The sequence below is a fragment of the Phyllobates terribilis genome, unplaced genomic scaffold (genome assembly GCF_046119375.1).
Source record: "Phyllobates terribilis strain yellow unplaced genomic scaffold, ASM4611937v1 Scaffold_3__8_contigs__length_932513732, whole genome shotgun sequence".
Lineage (NCBI taxonomy): Eukaryota > Metazoa > Chordata > Amphibia > Anura > Dendrobatidae > Phyllobates > Phyllobates terribilis.
In genome coordinates, this window is record NW_027362763.1 from 196,069,236 (window position 1) to 196,089,434 (window position 20,199).

General features: G+C 41.8%; 1 protein-coding gene across 2 annotated transcripts in view; it reads left to right on the forward strand.

Moving 5' to 3' along the window:
* The window catches only part of LOC141259033 (calcium-binding protein 39), a 37,870-nt gene extending 18,141 nt beyond the window's left edge, over positions 1-19,729 (forward strand). For both annotated transcript variants that reach the window (XM_073674443.1, XM_073674442.1), the window contains 7 exons: positions 4,170-4,334; positions 5,610-5,728; positions 8,386-8,554; positions 9,504-9,563; positions 9,686-9,751; positions 11,975-12,118; positions 17,597-19,729. In XM_073674443.1, coding sequence (XP_073530544.1) covers positions 4,170-4,334; positions 5,610-5,728; positions 8,386-8,554; positions 9,504-9,563; positions 9,686-9,751; positions 11,975-12,118; positions 17,597-17,785 — 912 coding nt within the window. In that variant the 3' untranslated portion in view covers positions 17,786-19,729. The remainder of the gene's footprint in view (positions 1-4,169; positions 4,335-5,609; positions 5,729-8,385; positions 8,555-9,503; positions 9,564-9,685; positions 9,752-11,974; positions 12,119-17,596) is intronic.
* Positions 19,730-20,199: the final 470 nt, after the last annotated feature.

Below are 20,199 nucleotides of genomic sequence, written 5' to 3' on the forward strand. Positions count from 1 at the left end.
ATATATTTGGATCATAGTGCTTCTTCACTTTCTCTAAGTATATATATTTCATATGAAGTGATTGATCATTTATTATACTGAGGAATTATTGTTGTTACTATATCACTATCCTCAGGATAAGAAATTAATATCAGAATGGTGGTGGTCGTACCAGGTGTCTGGACCACCACTGTACAGGTATTGATCAGCTGGTATCACCTCCAGCCGGGTGTAAGAATGGAACAGAATCGGACAGCACTGCTCCAGCGCACCGATCTCAGGTACTGCTGCCCAGCCACTGTGCAGTGTACAGATCGGTGCCTGAAGCTGGCCAGCCGCCACCGCGCGCTGCACAGATCGGTGCCTGAAGCTGGCCAGCCGCCACCGTGCGCTGCACAGATCGGTGCCTGAAGCTGGCCAGCCGCCACCGCGCGCTGCACAGATCGGTGCCTGAAGCTGGCCAGCCGCCACCGCGCGCTGCACAGATCGGTGCCTTTAGCCTCTGCTGACTGCTTACACCTGGCCACTGGTGAAGCTGAAAACAGCTGATCAGTGAGGGCTGCCACGTGTCGGACCCTAACTGATCTGATATTGATGTCCTATTCTATCCAAATGAAAGGTCATCTGTATATTTAGCCTTTAAAGCCCCTCTAGTATACAGATCAGCCCCCATTTTTCAGAGAAGGCTTTCTACAGGATTTTGCAGTATCTTTGGGAATTTTCTGCCTATTCAACCAAAAGATCATATGAGATCAGGTAGTGATGCTGAACGAGAAGTTCTGGCTACAATGCATGCTCAAATCCTCCTAAATGTGAAAGATCGGTTTGAAATCAGCGTTATGTGACATTTTAGGACCTTAACAGCAAAAACTTGTTATAATGGGACTCTGTCACATTGTGCATGCTGTCTGATCTGTGGACAGAACGGTACAGAGAAGGAGAAGCCCGCAGGTCTATTAGAGGGGGTTTTACAGGATCAATTTTCATCACAACCAAGGCTTATATAGGTAAAAACAATAACAAACACCGCTGTTGCTCATCTTTTCCAGGTCCATCGCTATCTCTCCACCACTGCTCTAGTCTTTGTTTACTGACTGCAGCAGTGACATCACCGCTGCAGCCAATCACTGAGCTCAGTGACTTGTACTGTCTAAATTGTCAGGGCTGCTAAGCTCGATGATTTGCTGCAGGGTTGATGTGTGCCGTAGTCGTGATATCACCGCTGCAGCCTGGACCTACACAAGCCTGTGCAGCCTCACACCGCTCTTGTGAGTTGACGTGGACTGCCACTTTAAGGCTGACTTGCTGTTACTCTTATATGGTTGCATTTTACAATAATTGCACTTATTGATTGGAGAAGATTGAGAAAATCAGAAAGTTTGCAAACTGACTTCTGGCAAAGGCGTCCTGCTATGGCCGTTCAGTGTTTTATCGATGAGCTCATTATACGGGGCCTTAGTATTACCACTTTGTCAGTGGACATTGCATGAGTTTGAGTTTCATCCTCCTCTCTGCAATGATATGGTTCAATCTAATAATTAGGAGGGGTCCATATTTTGGTGGTGTAGTGTGTGTGCTCCCCGTTGGACTGCACATTGGCAAGACACATGTAAATGAAATGAAGCTGGGTATATAAGCCTCTAGTGTTCAGCTTGAGCTGCCGCTGTCACCGGCTGGGAGGGAGCTTGCTGTAGCTGAAACCTTCACTCACTGGTCTGCAATAGAGATCAGGCAAGATGATTCCTGCCACTGTGGGGGGAAAAGGTGATGGACTCCTGTTTGAGCCTCAACATAAGACCATTTGATTCTGTTTCTACTAATAAAGTTCCAAAATCATATGACAAATAGATGTTTTCTGTATGCTTTTTTTTTTTCTAATTGCTTCTTGGGTTTTTTTTTAGGATGCGTTTTTGGCAGTAATACATGTGACTTTTTGCCTTTGCTCTTCTGGCTGTACATGTGCATTTTATATATTGCTTTCTTGTGCCATTTGATTTTTGCAGCTGCTATTACCTCCAACATTCAGCTCCCCCACCCTCCAAACCAATTCTCTTCCCCATCCCTCATCTGGTTCAAACATCTCCTTTTCCACGTATGCTACCGATGACTTGCACATTAGCAGCAGGAACAAGGACCCAAAGAAAGCGGCATGGCCCAAAGCCAAAAGGAACTCCTTTGGGAAGCAGAAGATGGAGAGAACTTCAGTTTTATCGGTTAATATGTGGGACTTATGTTTTCTTTGTAGGCTCTTCTGGTGGAGGACATCCTCACTGTGATGGAGTTACTAACCTGTCAATGGGACAATCCACTAATGCCACGTTTACTGTATAAAAATATGTCTATGTATGTGGGGTCTTCTTCTGAAAGACCCCCACTGTAATGAAACTTAAAACACAGAAATGGTGTGCAGCAGTTAACTGATACAAGCTACATAATGGATGCCATTATTATACAGGCCTCCTGCAGTTTTTGCCGAGTCCAAGAATAATATTATAAGTTTAATTTCTTTGCAACCTTGTCCTATACTATAAAAAAAAAAAAAGCAGCGATGGCATATTTAACATCAAAAATTCATCCCTCTCTTCATTTCTGTTGCTCTTAATGTCTCTTTTGGACTGGAATAGCTGATGTCATGACTACTGATTGTCTGCAGGGTCAGGTGGTCAGGACATCATCACTTCAGGTCCAGTAGAGACCATTGGGGCTGCAGCACTGTTACAAGAGCGGATGGCTTCCCATTGTAAATATGGCATTTTTTTTCTCCTCCTTCCGTCACAAGTGATTTCCCACTGTTAAATTTAAAAGCATAGTTGGGAACCAACGCCTTAAAGGCGTCAGCTTTTAGGGTATGTGTACACAGCGTGTGGACCACCAGTAGCACGATACAACCCCCAATTGGTTATGTGCACACAGGGTGTGAACAACTGATGGCACGATATGACCCCCAATTGGTTATGTGCACACGACGTATGGACCACCGAATGCACAATACGACCTCCCAACTGGTTAACTTTTACTGATCGGCGGTCATTTAAATGCCTGTTTACACAGGCAGACCAAATTAAACAATGCGCACTGAGTGATCTGTAATCGATCGCTCTGTGCACATAGGCTGCCATAGTTCTCGGCAGCGCGGGTCCTCTTTACACTGCCGAGAACGACGATCTTTTCTGGTGCATAAAAAATAATTTCATCTAATGAATGAGCATTGAATGGTGATTGGCAGTCTGGTAACACGGCAAGATAATCAGGAAGTGAATGTTTTTAACAACACTCGTTCACGATTATCTTGCAGTGTAAATGCCCGCTCCCCTACTGTGCACTACACAGTGCCCTTTCATACTAAGGGGTTTCTGAGTAATGCAGGATAGGACCAATCCTCCATAGTTAAGCTGGTCATACACATTCGATATCAGTTGACCAAACGATACTCCAACCGATGTTCGTCTGACCGCCAACTCTGCCGTCTCTCCCATACACAGAGACGCTTGTTCGGCAGAGCCCTCCTGTGTTCTTTGCGAAAGCCACCAACTGACACATTGGCAGTCCGAAATCAGACATATGTGATCGCCACACCCTCTCCCGACCATCAGTCGGACAGCACCCCAATAGACAATAGACCGTCAGCCGAACCTGTCGATATCTGTGTGTTTGGCTGACTTTAGTTTAATATGTATGGTGACCTTTAGACATGCTCTCTGGCCAGGAGATGAGCATCCTACAAGGGAAGGATTCCCCGTCCTGTAAGGAGTTTTAAAAAGGTACATGAAATGGGTTTTCTAAACTGGAAAACCCCGTCTACACTAATATTTCACGTTGCTATCCCCCATATTAATGCTTAGCAAATCATGAACATGTGATGTTTTCTGGTAAACTGCTGTTGTGCCACCATTTCTGTGCTTTTAGTAAATGTAACATTTTGAGTACTAACACTGGACCTCCAGATCCTAGTGATACTGCTGTTAACAGGTTCTCTTTATAACCTAATCCACAGGATCTCCACATTCGAGAAGTTGTCCTGTTTGTGTAATAATGGGTCTTGGTCTGCATGGTTTGTCTACAGAGAGGTTATCTAGGTGAAACCTGCGGTGCTGGGTATGAGTGCCAACGGTGGCCTACCCAATAATGCTCCTTAGTACACCCTGAAAAAAAGGTAATCTGTGGCATCACTTCCCCTTCTCTCTTCCTAGGCAACTGAAGAAGTATCTAAAAACTTGGTGGCTATGAAGGAGATCTTGTATGGGACAAATGAGAAGGAACCTCAGACTGAAGCCGTGGCTCAGCTCGCTCAGGAACTGTACAACAGCGGCCTCCTTGGGACTTTAGTGGCCGACCTCCAGCTCATAGACTTTGAGGTACCAATGCAAGCTGAATTCACAAATCAAAGTAATACATTCTGTATTGTGCTAGTCAATTCTTACACTTGATATTCTCTAGTAAAATCATGTAGCTCGCTTGTATTGGACACATACAGATTTATCCCTGAAGATTTCACTGCCTTAAAGGGAATCTGTCAGCAGGTTTCTTCTATGCAATCTGAGGGCAGCATGAGATAGGGGCTGAGACACAGATTTCAGGGATGTTTGCTGTTGTTTCAATATAATGAATGTTTTATCACCAGGAGATGATCACTACCTGCACTACAGCTCAGATAAGCCCTGGTCTGACCACGCCCCCTCCTGTGATAAGCAGCTCACTGTCAATAGACAATTCACATAGAAAGCTTTGGTGTGGGCTGGGTTAGCTTTCTCAGCTCTGCTGAGTTGCTAAATCTAAAAGCTCTGATTGTGTCAGAACGGCTGCACTCAGTAATCTAAGTGACACATTGTTGGATTCAGGGTCTCTTTACCTACACTATGCTGCCCCTAGATGAGGAAGCAAAAACCTGGTGACAGATTCCCTTTAAGGTGCGTTTACACTGTGCATGTGCATTCCTAGGAACTCTTGTTTCCCGATAATTGTGCAGTGTAAACAGGCTGCCGATCACCTGACAAACAAGCAAAACGCTTGTGCATCAGGTGAACTGATCTTTTGGTTTTCTTAAAAGATCAATGTTCTCGGCAGCTCTTGACCTTGTGTAAACAGGACCTGCGCTGCCTGGAACAATGGCAGCCAATGTGCACTGAACGATCTATTATTGATTGATTTGTGCTCATATTATCCTGTTGTCTAAACAGGCTATGAGACGTCCCGTCAATCAGAGATCGTTTAACATTGCAGATCACATAATATAAATACACCCTTAGTGTGCAATTAGACCTGCTGATCTCTGCCTGTTAACTAGCGCCAATGAGCTACATGATAACCACGACTATGACCAGTGTGGTCGAAACGCGTCAGTTAAAGGAATAGTGCTTTGCTGTGTTTAACCTAGGTATAGAATAGAAGCCTGCTTTTATATGGAGAAGCGGTACACATTGATCTTCTCTTCTGTGGATATATTATATATATGATATGTTTACACAGCGATCATTTTTATGCCGGCATAAATGATCCAATCACTCGTCAAATTATTATTTTGCTCAATTTTCGACTGATCGCTGGGAAGTTTACACATATAACAATTCTTAACCAATATAAATGCACCTTTAAATTTTGCTTGACCAAAGCTTACAGTGTAATCTCTCCAGGGTAAGAAGGACGTGGCTCAGATCTTCAACAATATTTTACGAAGGCAGATCGGAACGCGAACCCCAACGGTGGAATATATATGCACCCAGCAGAATATCCTCTTCATGCTATTGAAAGGGTATGAACCTATCGGTTATGGGGCTGCTGTACTTTTATATAACATTATAGTTGGTTGTATGCAGTTTATCACTTAAGAATGAAATAGCTGCTTCATGGCTAGGTGTGGACAGGACAGAGGCTAGGGGGGGAATTAATAAATTGCTGATGCCTAATGGAGCGGTTTGGGACTGAAGGGAATGTGCAGAGTATGATTTGGTTTAACGCTTTCCCAACTGGACAATTTTTCGTTTTTTTCCCCCCTCCTGCTCCTCCAAGAGGAGGGGGTGGAGGGTTTGAAAAGTTGCAGTTTTGAATGTTGCCTGTCATTTTATTATTTAATCTACTGGAAAATGGGGGGGGGGGGGATTTCAAGTGTGATAAAATTGTGCAAAAATTGCAATTCCAAAATTGAACGCCGTAAAGCGAACAACAATGTGCTGTGAAAATGACCAAGCATTATGATTCTGCAGGTCAGTACATAGTCGAGGATTCCAAAAATAAGGAAAAAAATCACTAGTGTCACTACTTTAAGTGTTCCCCAAAGGTTGTGATTTTTACTTTAATGGAGCTGTGGAAAAGCTTGTTTTTATTGATACCATTTTAGGGTTGATGTGATAATTTAATCGCTACTTATTGCATATTTTTGAGGTGTTGAAGTGATGAAAAACTGCAATAATGGCATTTTGTTTCCCCCATCCCCCCCTTTCTTATGGCTTTTACTGATGTGATTCATTAATTTTTATATTTTATATAGACATAATTTTTTTGGGTGCAGCGATGCCAAAAGTAATCAGTCATGGCCGAAAGTGTTGGCACCCTTGACCTTGTTCCAGTAAATGAAGTATTTCTCCCAGAAAATTATTGCAATTACACGTTTATTTCATTTTGTGTGTATTGGAACTACACAAAAAAAACAACAAAACAAAACAAAAAACCAGAGCGAAATAAAGGCAATTTGACATCATTTCATGCAAAACCCCAAAAATGGGCCGGACAAAATTGTTGGCACCCACAACTTAATATTTAGTTTCACCCTTTGGAATAAATAACTGCAATCAATCGCTTGCCATAACCATCAACAAGGTTCTTCCACCTCTCATCTGGAATTTTGGATCACTCTTCTTTTGCAAACTGCTCCAGGTCTCTCATATTTGAAGGGTGCTTTCTTCCAACAGCAATTTTAAGCTCTCTCCACAGGTGTTTAATGGGATTTAGATCCAATCTCATTGCTGGCCACTTCAGAGCTCTCCAGCGCTTTGTTTCCATCCGTTTCTGGGTGCTTCTTGAAGTATGTTTGGGATCATTGTCCTGCTGGAAGACCCATGACCTAGGACGCAAACCCAGCTGTCTGATACTGGGTACTACATTGCAACCCAAAATCCTTTGGTAATCTTCAGATTTCATGATTCCTTGCACAGAGTCAAGACACCCTGTGCCACAGGCAGCGAAACAGCCCCAAAACCTCTTTGAACCTTCACCATATTTGACTGTATGTACTGTGTTCTTTTCTTTGTAGGCCCCATTCCATTTTCAGTAAACAGTAGAATGATGTGCTTTACCAAAAAGCTCTATCTTGGTCTCATCTGTCCACAAGACGCTTTCCCAAAAAGGATTTTGGCTTACTCACGAACATTTTGGCAAACTGCAGTCTAGCTTTTTAATGTTTGTGTTTCAGCAGTGGGGTCCTCCTGGATCTGCTGCCATAGTGTTTCATTTCATTCAAATGTCGACAGATAGTTCGCTCTTACACTGATGCATCCAGAGCCTGCAGGACATATTGAATTTCTTTGGAGCTTGGTACTGCTTATCCACCATCTGGACTATCCTGTGTGGCAACCTTTCATCAATTTTTCTCTGCCGTCCACATCCAGGGAGATTAGCTACAGTGCCATGGGTTGTAAACTTCTTGATTATGTTGCGCACTGTGGACAAAGGAACATCGAGACATCTTGAGATGGACCTGTAACCTTGAGATTGCTGATATTTTTTTAACAAGTTTGGTTCTCAAATCCTCAGACAGTTCTCTTCTCCTCTTTCTGTTCTCCATGCTTAGTGTGGCACGGAAAGACACTCAGTGCAAAGATTGAGTCAACTTCTCCCATTTTTATCTGCTTTCAGGTGTGCTTTTTATATTGCCCACACCTGTTACTAGCCACAGGTGAGTTTGAACGAGCATCACATGCTTGAAACAAAGTTGTTTACCCACAATTTTGGAAAGGTGCAAACAATTTTGTCCAGCCCATTTTAGGGGTTTTCTGTGAAATTATGTCCAATTTGCCTTTTTTTTTCTCCTCGTTTTGTTTGTGTTCTAATATACAGAAAGGAAATAAACACATGTATAACAAAACATATGTAATTGCAATAATTTTCTGGAACCATTTTAGGAGTAATTGCAGCAGTCCGAGATCTATGACCATATTTAAATGGTCAAAGTCCAGCAGTCGGAGCTTGCTTTGGCTGCTGTAGTTACAGGCAGATGCCAGCTATATATTACAGCCGGTATCTGCCTGGTATGGTGCGGGCTCACCTTCTGAGCCCCTTTATGCATGAGGACCTGACATAGGATGTACTGTTATGTCTTAATGGATTGGTCGTGTGTGCAGTAATTCAGGGCTGGTTCCTATTAGTGTGTGCATATTATCTGCTTTTAAAGTATCTCCTTTCTCTCATTAATAGGTATGAGTCCCCAGAAATTGCTTTGAATTGTGGCATCATGCTGCGAGAGTGTATTAGACATGAGCCGCTTGCCAAGATTATATTGTGGTCGGAGCAGTTTTATGACTTCTTCCGATATGTAGAGATGTCAACATTTGATATTGCTTCTGATGCCTTCGCTACATTTAAGGTAAAATTTCTTTACTTGTATTTAGTTAAGAGAGATAAATTCTCCGCTTTGGACAATCCCTACTTATTAAAAGGGTTCTTTTAACAATAAGCAGATCAGATTCCCCCTTTTTCTCCTTCGTTCCTTTTCCCAGAAGCAATCAGCTGTAAAATTAGCTGCCCAAAAAAATGTAAAATATTTCTGCAGTGCCTCCGAAGGTGAAAGGAAGTAATGCAGGATAGGCCAGGCCCTCCACACTGGTCAAGTGATGAGGATCCAGAACAGGAGACCTGCTCTAATCATCTAAAATTTCCTAATAGAGTGTATGAAAATGGGTTTTCAAAGCTTCGCATTGTGCCCATCTTGATCATGTTATATTAGTATATTATCTGCATTACTTTTTTTTATCAGCGGAAGGAGATATAAAATATAGGCCCTTTTTGTGCTTATATACTTCATGGAAGGGGCGCCTGTCTGAGACAGAGCGGGGAATGTGAGCCAGCCTTATATTTAAAAAAACTGACGTTCATCTGAGGGGCCGACATGTATTACATTTCCAAAAAATGCCGGTGTCCCTACGATGACTGAAGGGGTCGCGTCTCTTGTTGGCCCCCCTCTCTGTTACCCATTTGCTAGTGGCAGTGCCTGGTATTGCAGCTTATAGCTGCTCAGTCCCATCCACGTGAAAAGGATTGAGCTGTAACATCAGGCACGGCCGCTACCAAATATACAGATATGTGCCTATTAAACGAGGGGGCGCAGCATTGTGGGGAAGGACCATAACCTTTCCTGATTGTTGGAAATATTTTAGTCAATGACATATTCCTAATCGATGCTCCAGTAATAGATGGGGCCATGCCTCACGTTCTCGATGACAGATTAGATATTTAATGCTGACCTGTAGCTTTTATTGGCAGCTTCAATACAGACTCATCCCTTATTTATTCACGTCACTATTTTCCTTCATCAGGACCTATTGACTAGACATAAACTTCTGAGTGCAGAGTTTTTGGAACAGCATTATGACCGGGTAAGATGGAATGTTTTTCAATTTATTAATTTCCCTTATGTTGGATTTATTATTTGCACTCCTTGGCTTGTATTTTCAGAGCTGCTTATTATATCTTTTTTTTTTTTTTTTCCCTTTATCAGTTCTTCAGTGAATATGAGAAATTGTTGCACTCAGAAAACTATGTGACAAAGAGACAGTCGCTGAAGGTAAGCTTGTAACCTGGAGTTTGATAAATCCATGTCCCCTATAAACGGGGTGATAAAGACAGATTATATTTGGCACTGGCTAAGGCTGTGTTCACCCTTGCACTTATGATATTCCGCTTCTCTGTTTAGTTTTTAGGGAAAGACAAATGGAATGAATGTAAAAAATGCATATCTCAAGCATAATTGATGTAATACGAATTGTGTTTTTTATGGGATTTTTCTAGGTTATGTTCTACATACTGAGATTTTTTTATGTTTTTAAAACGTTAAAAAACGAAGTGTGAACATGGCCTTACAGAGCAACTATTTGTTTGTAGTCACGAATTACTAGCCAGTCTACTCCGCGTTGTGTAACCCCTTCCCGTCATAGGACGTACTTGTACGTTCTTTGTCGGGTCCCCATGTATGGAGCAGACTTAAGAACTCAGATGTCGGCTGTGTTACATGGCTGGCATCTGCCTGTGACAGCAGCCAGATTTCAGCTCTTGTGGCTGCAGTTTAACCATTTAAATGCCACTGTCAATCACTGACAAAAGTAGTCATTCAATGCTATTGCTCACATGCATCGGCTCCCCGCGACTCGATTGCGTGGTGCTAATGGGTACATAATTTTATCTATATATTGAAATACAGTATTGCATATTCAAATTCCCTGAGAGGACTAGCGAATAAAGTATAAAATAAAAAAAAGTTGTTAAAAATATAAATTTAAAAAAATATATAAAAATTCTTTTACCCCATTAAAAGTAAACTTATTTGGTATCACCTCGTACCTAAAAATTTGGGCTAACAAAATATTAATATTCTCAACCCAAACTGTAGACCCTGTAAAGAAGAAAGAAAAATTGAAATGACAAAATTGCTTTTTATTGGTCGCCATACTTCTCTCTAAAATGCACTAAAATTTTGTATATAGCGCAGAATGTTCTCAATAAGAACTGTAATTCACTACCCAAGGAGCTCTCAGAATCTGACAATGAAAAGGTTGTTTATTTCTTGCACATTTAAAATAAACAACAAAACTATAGAAGTTTGACATTGCCATAGTCGTACTGACGTGGAGAGTTATATTGACTGGTTTTACTGCACAATGAAATCTGAAATAACAAACCAACAATTATTTTTTTCAGTATCCCAACACAGATGATGCAGTCCACTATAATACGCACTTCTGAATAGATATAACCCAAAAAAAGAGGAAAGGGAAGCAGAGAGATGCGTCTAAGTACTAATTCAAGCAAGATCAAATTCTTTATTGAAACATTTGCAATATAAAATTAATAAAAAAACAAGAAGTGACAAAGAGTATCACACCACCGGAGGTATACAGGTTCCCACAAACCATGAACAATAGATATAGGACAGTGGTCCAATGGTAGAACAGTCCCAAATTCATGCACTCCTCACTCAGTAATCAATAAATAACAGGGCACAAAAGGCTCCAAAAAATAGAAAAAAATACTGCTTTATTACATGTGAGGAATGTGTAAGAAATAGACATTCCTCACATGTAATTAAACTGTCAAACAGTTGCAAATCATGCACATGGGAGCGATTCAACCATATCACCGAGCAGCTGTAAATACTCGGAGCTCGGCCCACGCGTACTCGGCGAAAGGGTTAATAGAACATACTCGCTCAACACTACTTAGAAACTTTAGCTGACATTTGTAGCCTAATCCTTGTATTAAAGGGATTGTGCAGGGTCTGTGATAGCTGCTTGAGTGACCTTACTGCTCCCCGGGTAGCACAGGAACCCGCGCAGCAGTCAGATGCCGCATCGACACTGCAGATACCTATTCTTCTTAGTAGGGCACAATCATGATACCTGCCAGCCATGGGACTCTACAACGGCCCTACCTGACCCGCGTAGCGTCTCTCAACCTTTGCTACAGACAGAACTGTTTTTTTTTTTTTTTTTTGCACAGGTGACATTTATTGCTTTTCCACAGGAGTGGTAATAAATGTCCCTTAAACGGGGCTTTACAACAAGAACCTCCACAATCACTAAAATGGAGGGTCTTAAGACCCTTTTTCTCCTCCCTGTGGCTTTACAATGCAAAAGGAGTTTGAGTAGAGTCCCAGTGAGATGATAAATGTCATTTGTGGGTATAGCACTTTATGATAATGTTGGCTGAATGAAACATGAAACCTAAAGAAATGTACTACCTGGCATGGCATGTCACATAACCTAATCAATTTTCTCGTCTTACTCCCTTGCAGCTACTTGGTGAACTTCTCTTGGATCGACACAATTTCACTATTATGACAAAGTATATCAGTAAACCCGAAAACCTCAAGCTGATGATGAATTTGCTACGTGACAAGAGCCGCAACATCCAATTTGAAGCTTTCCATGTGTTTAAGGTGCTGCACTAGCGACTATGGCTTTAATTTGTGTGCAAGAGGGGTGATCTGACAAAAAATAGGGTTTGTGCAGGTCTGCTGTGCTGAGGAGGCGTAGATGCTGCAGAACAAGGGAATATGGAGTTTTCTGCAATTTGATTCAGTGTTACCATGTAGAAAACTGCAAGGACTCCTAATTAAAGCCTAAGAGTCCTACTTCCCCACCTACATAGGATGATTGATTGCTCTTCCTACATAAAAGTTCATATATAGGAAAAATGGTCATTTACTGTGGGTGTGGAAGACTTTGTGCAGGGGAATTAATAATCTGTTTAATTCCACAAAAGTTGCAAATTAAAGAAGTTGTCCTTAACCCTCCAGTTACTAGTTTTGCCATAAACGCTTAAACAGGTATTCTTATCTCCAAGAGCCTATCCCAATATGTAGTAGGTGTAATAATAATAATATTAGCAAATACTTCCAATTAGAAATGTAGCATAGTTCTTCTGATTCACTATGTCGCTTACCCCATGTGCAGGGTGTTGCAGTAGCTTAGATAGACATGGTTATAAACATTAACAACTGTCATTCTATGAGTGGTCATAACATGGATAAGCTACTTAATCCAGGCAGGCCATTTAAGTAGCTTAAGTGTCATAGCTTATCAGAAGAACTATACTGCATTTCTAAATGGAGGTATTTGCTAATATTCTTATTACACCTACTACATATTTGAGTTGGGAATATCACTTTTAAGGATAGTGTCCCTAAAGAGCTCCATATACCTTTTCTGCAGTTTTCATGTTGTTATATTCCTTTCTGCTTCGCTTCCTGTGCCTTAGCACCAGCTCTGCTGTTAGTCATCACTTCCTCTTCAAAATCCTCAGCTCCCTTCTAACTACATTTGCCATCATCCCTTGTACAGGACTGCAAGCCCGCAGGGATCACAACTCATGTTTCTCCGAATAATCTCCTCCCCAGCGTCGCACACAATCTCAGCACGATCTGTACAGGACCATGTAATGCGCAAAGCACCAGCACAGCCAAAATAGATTATCCTCTACTACCCCTCATTGACAGACGGGCAGATAGATGGGCCACATGGCAAAGTGAATAAACAAAAAAAGAAATCTAAACCAAATCAATATTTTATGTGGCCATCCTATGCCTTCAAAACGGCATCAAAGCATCAATATTATTCTCTGTACACTTACTACAAAATACCTGAATTTGTGTATTTTCATCAAGTGTATGAGTAATCAATTATACAGAACAGGTGATAATGATCATCATTTTAATGTGTAGCTTGAAACACCAGTCATGAACTGTAACAGAAACAGCTGTGTAGTAGGATTAAAACTGGGTGAGAACTAGAAAACTAGACAAACTCTGCTACAAAAGGTGAGGTTTTGGAAGACCGTTTCATGGCACAGGTAATACGACATTGCAAAACTGAGCACAGCAACAAGACAAGATGGTTATACTGCATTAGCAAGTTCTCTTTCAGGCAAAAATTTAAAGCAGACTGAGGTTTCAAGATGTGCTATTCAAGCTCTTTTAAAGAAGTACAAAGAAATGAACAACATTGAGAACCACGGGTGCAGCAAATGAAAGCCGCATCATGCTTAAAGAGGTATTTCCAAAGATCCTATCCCAAAATATAGTAGGTGTAATAATAATGATATCAAATACCTCAAATTAGAAATGTAGTATAGTTCTGCTAAGCTATGTCGCTTACCCCATGTGCAGGGCATTGCAATAACTTAGGTATCCATGGTTACGATCACTAACAACTAACTGTCACTATATGAATGGTCATAACCATGGACACCTAAGATACTGCAATGTCCTGCACATGGGGCAATCAACATAGTTTTTCTGATAATCTATACTACATTGCTAATTGAAGGCATTTGCTACAATTATTATTACATCTACTACATTTTAGGATAGGATCTTGGAGATGGGAATACACCTTTAATTCCTTTCAAAGATGTCCAGCAGTGCCATCAGCTCAGAACTGGCAACAGTCAGTGGCACCCGCTACACCTGTCTACTGTTTGGAGAAGTCTATCCAGAAATGGTGTCCAGAAATGGTCTTCATGGTAGAATTGTGGTCAACCTACCATACCTTCAACATGAAAACAAGGCCAATCGACTCAACTATGCAGGAAAACATAAGACCTTGGGAGGAGATAAAATGTCAGCAGGAGCTCTGGACTGATAAGTCAAAACTTGAAACACATGGCTACATGGCTGTAACAGAAGGCAGTTTGTTTGCCTAAAGGATGAAAAGCGGTACAATGAGTATCTGCAGGCAGCAGTGAGACATGGTGGAGGCTCCTTGCAAATTTGGGGCTGCATTTCAGCAAATGGAGTTGGGAATTTGGCCAAGATTAATGGTGTCCTCAATATTGAGAAATACAGGCATTATGCTATCAACAGTCATGCAATAGCGTCAGGGAGGTGTCTGACTCCCAGTTCATTCTGTAGAATCATAGAATCATAGAATGTTATAGTTGGAGGGGACCTCCGGGGTCATCTGGTCCAACCCCCTGCTCAAAGCAGGATTCACTAAATCATCTCAGACAGATGTCTGTCCAGCCTCTGTTTGAAGACCTCCATTGAAGGGGAACTCACCACCTCTCGTGGCAGCCTGTTCCACTCATTGATCACCCTAACTGTCAAAAAGTTTTTTCTAATATCTAATCTGTGTCTGTTCCCATTCAGTTTCATCCCATTGCTTCTAGTCTTTCCTTGTGCAAATGAGAATAAAGATGATCCTTCTACAATGTGACAGCCCTTGAGATATTTGTAGACAGCTATTAAGTCTCCTCTCAGTCTTCTTTTTTGCAAGCTAAACATTCCCAAATCCTGTAACCGTTCCTCATAGGACATGGTTTGCTGACCGGTCACCATTCTGGCGCTCTTCTCTGAACTTGCTCCAGTTTGTCAATGTCTTTTTTAAAATGTGGTGCCCAAAACTGTACACAGTATTCCAGATGAGGTCTGACCAAAGAGGAGTAAAGTCCGATAATTGATCTAGACTGTATGTTTCTGTTAATACATCCCAGAATTGTATTTGCCTTTTTTGCTGCTGCATCACACTGTTGACTCATGTTCAGTCTATGATCTATTAATATACCTAAGTCTTTTTCACATGTACTGTTGCTTAGCTCTATTCCTCCCATTCTCTATATGCTTTTTTCATTTTTATTGCCCAGATGTAGTACTTTGCATTTTTCCCTGTTAAAAACCATTCTGTTGTTTGCTGCCCACTGCTCCAGTTTATTTAGGTCTTTTTGAATCCTCTCTCTCTCTTCTCTAGTATTAGCTATCCCTCCTAGCTTTGTGTCATCAGCAAATTTAATCAGTTTACCCTCAATTCCTTCATCTAAATCATTGATAAAGATGTTGAACAATACAGGTCCCAGGACGGAGCCCTGTGGTACCCCACTTGAGACATTCATCCAGCTGGATGTGAAGCCATTTACAACCACCCTTTGAGTCCGATCACTAAGCCAGTTATGAATCCACCTAACAGTTGCCTGGTCCATTGCATACTTGGTCATTTTTTCAATAAGGATGGTGTGAGATACTTTGTCAAATGCTCCTGTTGTAGCAGGAACAACAACTTGAACAATACAATCAATGTCATGAAGAACTATTTTCAGCCTAAGGAATAACAAGGAGTCCTGTAAATGAAGGTTTGGCCCCACAGAGAGCCCTGATCTCAACACCATTAAATCTGTATGGGATTACATGAAGAGATAGAAGAATCTGCACAAGCGACATCCGAACGGGATCTGTGCTTAGTTCTCCAAGATGTTTGGAACAATCTTCCTACTAAGTTCCTTCAAAAACTGGGCAAATGGTGGTCACCTCAAATATTGATTTCATTTAAACTATTGCAATTTCAATATTTTTTTTCCAACACCTGTCTAAAACTCTTGCACAGTATTGCACATTTATAATATGTTATTCTGGTGTATTTATCATGAAATCCCAGGTCAGAATTGCTGTAAAATCTTTGTTGAAACTTTTCCTGCTTGATATTCTGATATTAAATGCCCGTTCACACAACCGTATTTTTGGTCCTAGTGCTGTCTGTAAAGAAAACGGACAGCACTAGGACCAATGTTATCCAATGGGGCAGTGCAGGTGAACGAATCCCCCCCCCCCCCACTGATCAAATCTGCGTTTAAAAAAAAAAAAAAAAAAAAAAAATAATAATCGCACCATGCACTAGTTTCTACCATAAATAAGTCTATGGGTGCGTGAAAAAATTTGGCTGCCATACAGATCCACAGAAAAGCATCCAATTTTTTGGGTACATTCCAATTCTGTAATATAGGAAGCTAAATGATTAATAGCTGCTGCTGTAAAAAACTGACTGTATACAGATTATATATTTTTTAGACTGCAGAATAGATACTTTAAATTAAATATACACACCGGTTGTATTATATTAAAATAAGCACTCCAGTATAATCAGGTCTAAGAGATTTATTTAACCCCTTCCCAACGTAGGACATAATAGTACCCTCTAATGTTGTGTTCACATGTATAGAGCTGATCTGTAACAAAAGCGACAGGAGTTTGCTCCCATTACTCCTGTTTAACTATTGAAAGGACAGAACCAGCTCCCATCACGCAGTATTACAATGTATAGAACGGAGCATTTGATCACCGCTGCGGCATTTCAGAGAAAACAATTTGAAAAGTCATCCGGGAACTTTAGGGAGAGACCTGAGTAGTCCGATGCACTCTCCAGTCGGCTTCTCCCTACCCCGCTTCGGTTGATTGACAGGTGTCTCCGTACACACATGGAGAGTCATTCCTCTACCTGTGCTCCCTGGCGCTGACTTTTCAAACTTTGTTTTGTTGAAACACTGCAGTGCTTCGCAGTAAAACATTCCTGGCAGCAATCATAAAACCGAATATATTGTAATAGTGTAATTATACTTCCAGGTAACTGTTTAGAATAAGCTGTCCTGTTCTACATGATGAATAGCACCACTATTTGTGGCCATTAGTGATGAGTGCAAGTGCTCGTCACCTGAGTTTGCCTAGGGTCTTCTGGTATGCACCGAGTATCGCGGGTGCTCGAGTGACATGTTTGAGTCCCTGCGGCCGCGTGTTTCGCGGCTGTTGGACAGCCACAAAACATGCAGGGTTTGGCCGCGGGGACTCAAACATGTCACTCGAGCACCCGCGATACTCGGTGCATACCGGAAGACCCTAGGCAAACTCAGGTGATGAGCACTAGCGCTCAACACTAATGGCTATGATATGACTTGTATCCTGCAGTTTTAGCAGTTGTTCCTCCTTCATTAGAAGTCTCTGCGTTTTCCCGTTGCGTGCTCTGCCTTTTTCTCCCTCCTGCTTCTCTCCTTCCCCTCTCCATAGACTCTTTCATACGTAGATCCAGTGAGGCTACGACCTACAGACTGATCCTACCTGCCATTAATGTAAAATTACTTCCTGTCTTTCTCCTAGGTATTTGTAGCTAACCCGAACAAGACGCAGCCTGTCCTGGATATCCTCCTAAAGAACCAGAGCAAGCTGATTGAATTCCTCAGCAAATTTCAGAACGATCGCACTGAGGACGAGCAGTTTAACGATGAGAAAACCTACCTAGTGAAACAGATCCGGGACCTGAAAAGACCTGCACAGCAAGAGGCCTGAAGTGGATGGTGGGGGGAGGGAAGGGAGGAGCCTAAACCCAGCGCTTGCTGCGAGAGTATTCAGTATCCCGTGGACTTTGAGAGCAACATCTTCACTTCTACCCGAACAGTTTCATCCTAATCCATTGCATTTTGAAGTTTTAGTCCAAGTATAACCCCTTCTCTGGTGGAAGAACCCAGATGCTGCACTGTTCTGCTGCGGCTCCGAGGTTTAAAGATGAATGCATAACTACCTTATGTTCTTTCTTTTCCCCTCCTTACACCTTTACTGAGCAAGACTGAGCTCCTCTCCCTTCTATCTTTTGTGTTGCATCAATACGGGATTGAGAGTCGCTGGTTATTACAGTGTCAGGGTGCAAAAATGAAATCGTAAGATAAAAAAAAAAATAAGAGGTCTTAGACTCTCGAGCGAGTGTGTAGTACCTAGTCTGGGTTTTGGATAAGATGGCAAACATGTAGTTTAATGATTATTATTATTTTTTTTTATTGCAACGCATTGCATGCTTGCAGCAAAAACCTGAAAAAAAAAAAAAAAGAAGTCAACACAAAATCTGGTTTCCATCAGCATATTTGCACATAAACTTGTTAGAGGAGAAACCAAGCACAAAATCTGATCTGTGCATAGCTGGTACCTTTTTAGTTTTAAAATCTCAATATGCCTTGATCTCAAACTGAAATAACCAATAAAATGCAACAGCGCAGTGCTTTTATTTCTGCTGCCGTGGAGTGGGGCGGCCCACCCTACGGACGGATGGAAAATTGGTTCAGCAGTAAATGCATACATATTTTAAGTGTGTAATGGGAAGGGCTTATTACAGGTGGGCTTATGTAAAGACGAGTGTACATGCATTATATATGCCTTTTTTTCTTCTCCCCTCGGTGTGATTGTTGTTTTACCAGGTGGTAGAGAGGACAAGCAGCATCATATGTTCTGGAGTACGTCATTCTACATGCCAACGACCTATTAATATGACGTGTCTCTATCACACGGATGTAGAACAGCTACTTGCCAAATAACACCCTCCGCACGTGTCCTGGGTATCACGATGAGACACATAGCGGAAATCATCAGCTCATGGCTGTTTGCAGAGCACTGATGATGGGGGCCATGCTCGGACAGGCTTGGCTAGCCTCATTTTTTGCTCTTGTACATAACATGCTGCTTTTACCCTCCCTGTTCCTCACCACTGGGGAGGTGGACTATGACATTTACCTCTCTATCTCCCGGAGATTTCAGGGGGTTAGGCAGGTGGGTTTGAAGCCTCGTGTGATTTATTGCTTCACCCTGAGAAAACAAATTTCAGCAGAGCTTCCACCCCTTACACAACCTATTATAGCAAAAGCCACCAATGCCAAGAACATATTGTTGATTGTGGCTGGCATGCCTGCTTATGTTTGCTCAGTGGATGGGTAGGATGTGTCAGAAGAGCACGGTCGATGGCGGGTTGATGATTTTCTTGCCATACTGCAAATGTACCATTGTGAAGAATGGCTGCTTGCTATGAATGTTGTTGCAGAATGCTTGGGTAGTGGAATGAGCAGGGTACATAAGGGTAAGAGCATCTTTTAAGCTTGAATTATAAGCTATTGACACCAGGGATAAAAACATATCAGTCTTTACTTTGAGCTTCTGAAAAAAAAAAAGCGACTTCAGCAAACAACCAGATTTGTTTTTTTTTAATCTTATTTATTACACCTGGGGTTTTCTGCCTGGCGCATGCAGCTGGTACAGTGCACGTCATTTTTAGTTAATTTAAGCAACCACTACCAAGGTGGTTCTGTTAATGTTCCCCCAAATCTCCCCTGGATAATGCTGAAACCAAAGCCTCGGGTGAAGGGGTAAACACTCGCTTCATGCAGATTTGCTTTGGGTTACTTTGGATTCTCTGTGTACATACGTTTTTGGCCTCTTATTCGTAAAGAAAAAAATAAACTGTACAGCAAAGGAGTGTAGTCATGTTTCTTGTGATCAAGCTTCTCTAGTGTGATGTTATGATCTACCCTATAGATCCTAGAACTTGTGCAAAGGAAGCCATAGACCGTTGTAGTAGGGTGGCAGGACGACTAGGTACCCATCTGAGGTGTAAAACTCCTACCACAGCAATATCTGTCCTGCATTGTCATTTACAGCTCTTAAAGGGAACTTGTCATGAGAATTGTGTATCGCAAACTAATGTCAAATATGTACAGGCGCTCCAGGGCCGGTGCATGCGCAGTAAGATCCTCATGATGTGGCTAGACCAAGTGTATCGATCTGCGCACTTGTTGCCCCACATCTGAGAAGTCGAGCGGCGCAGGAACGAGCAGCAGGGAAGAAGTTTGTCGTCAGGTCACTGAAACTGCAGTGACTTGTCAGTCAGACATAGGAAGCAGGCGCGAATAGCAAAGGAGCGAGGATAGGAGAGCTGCAGGGAA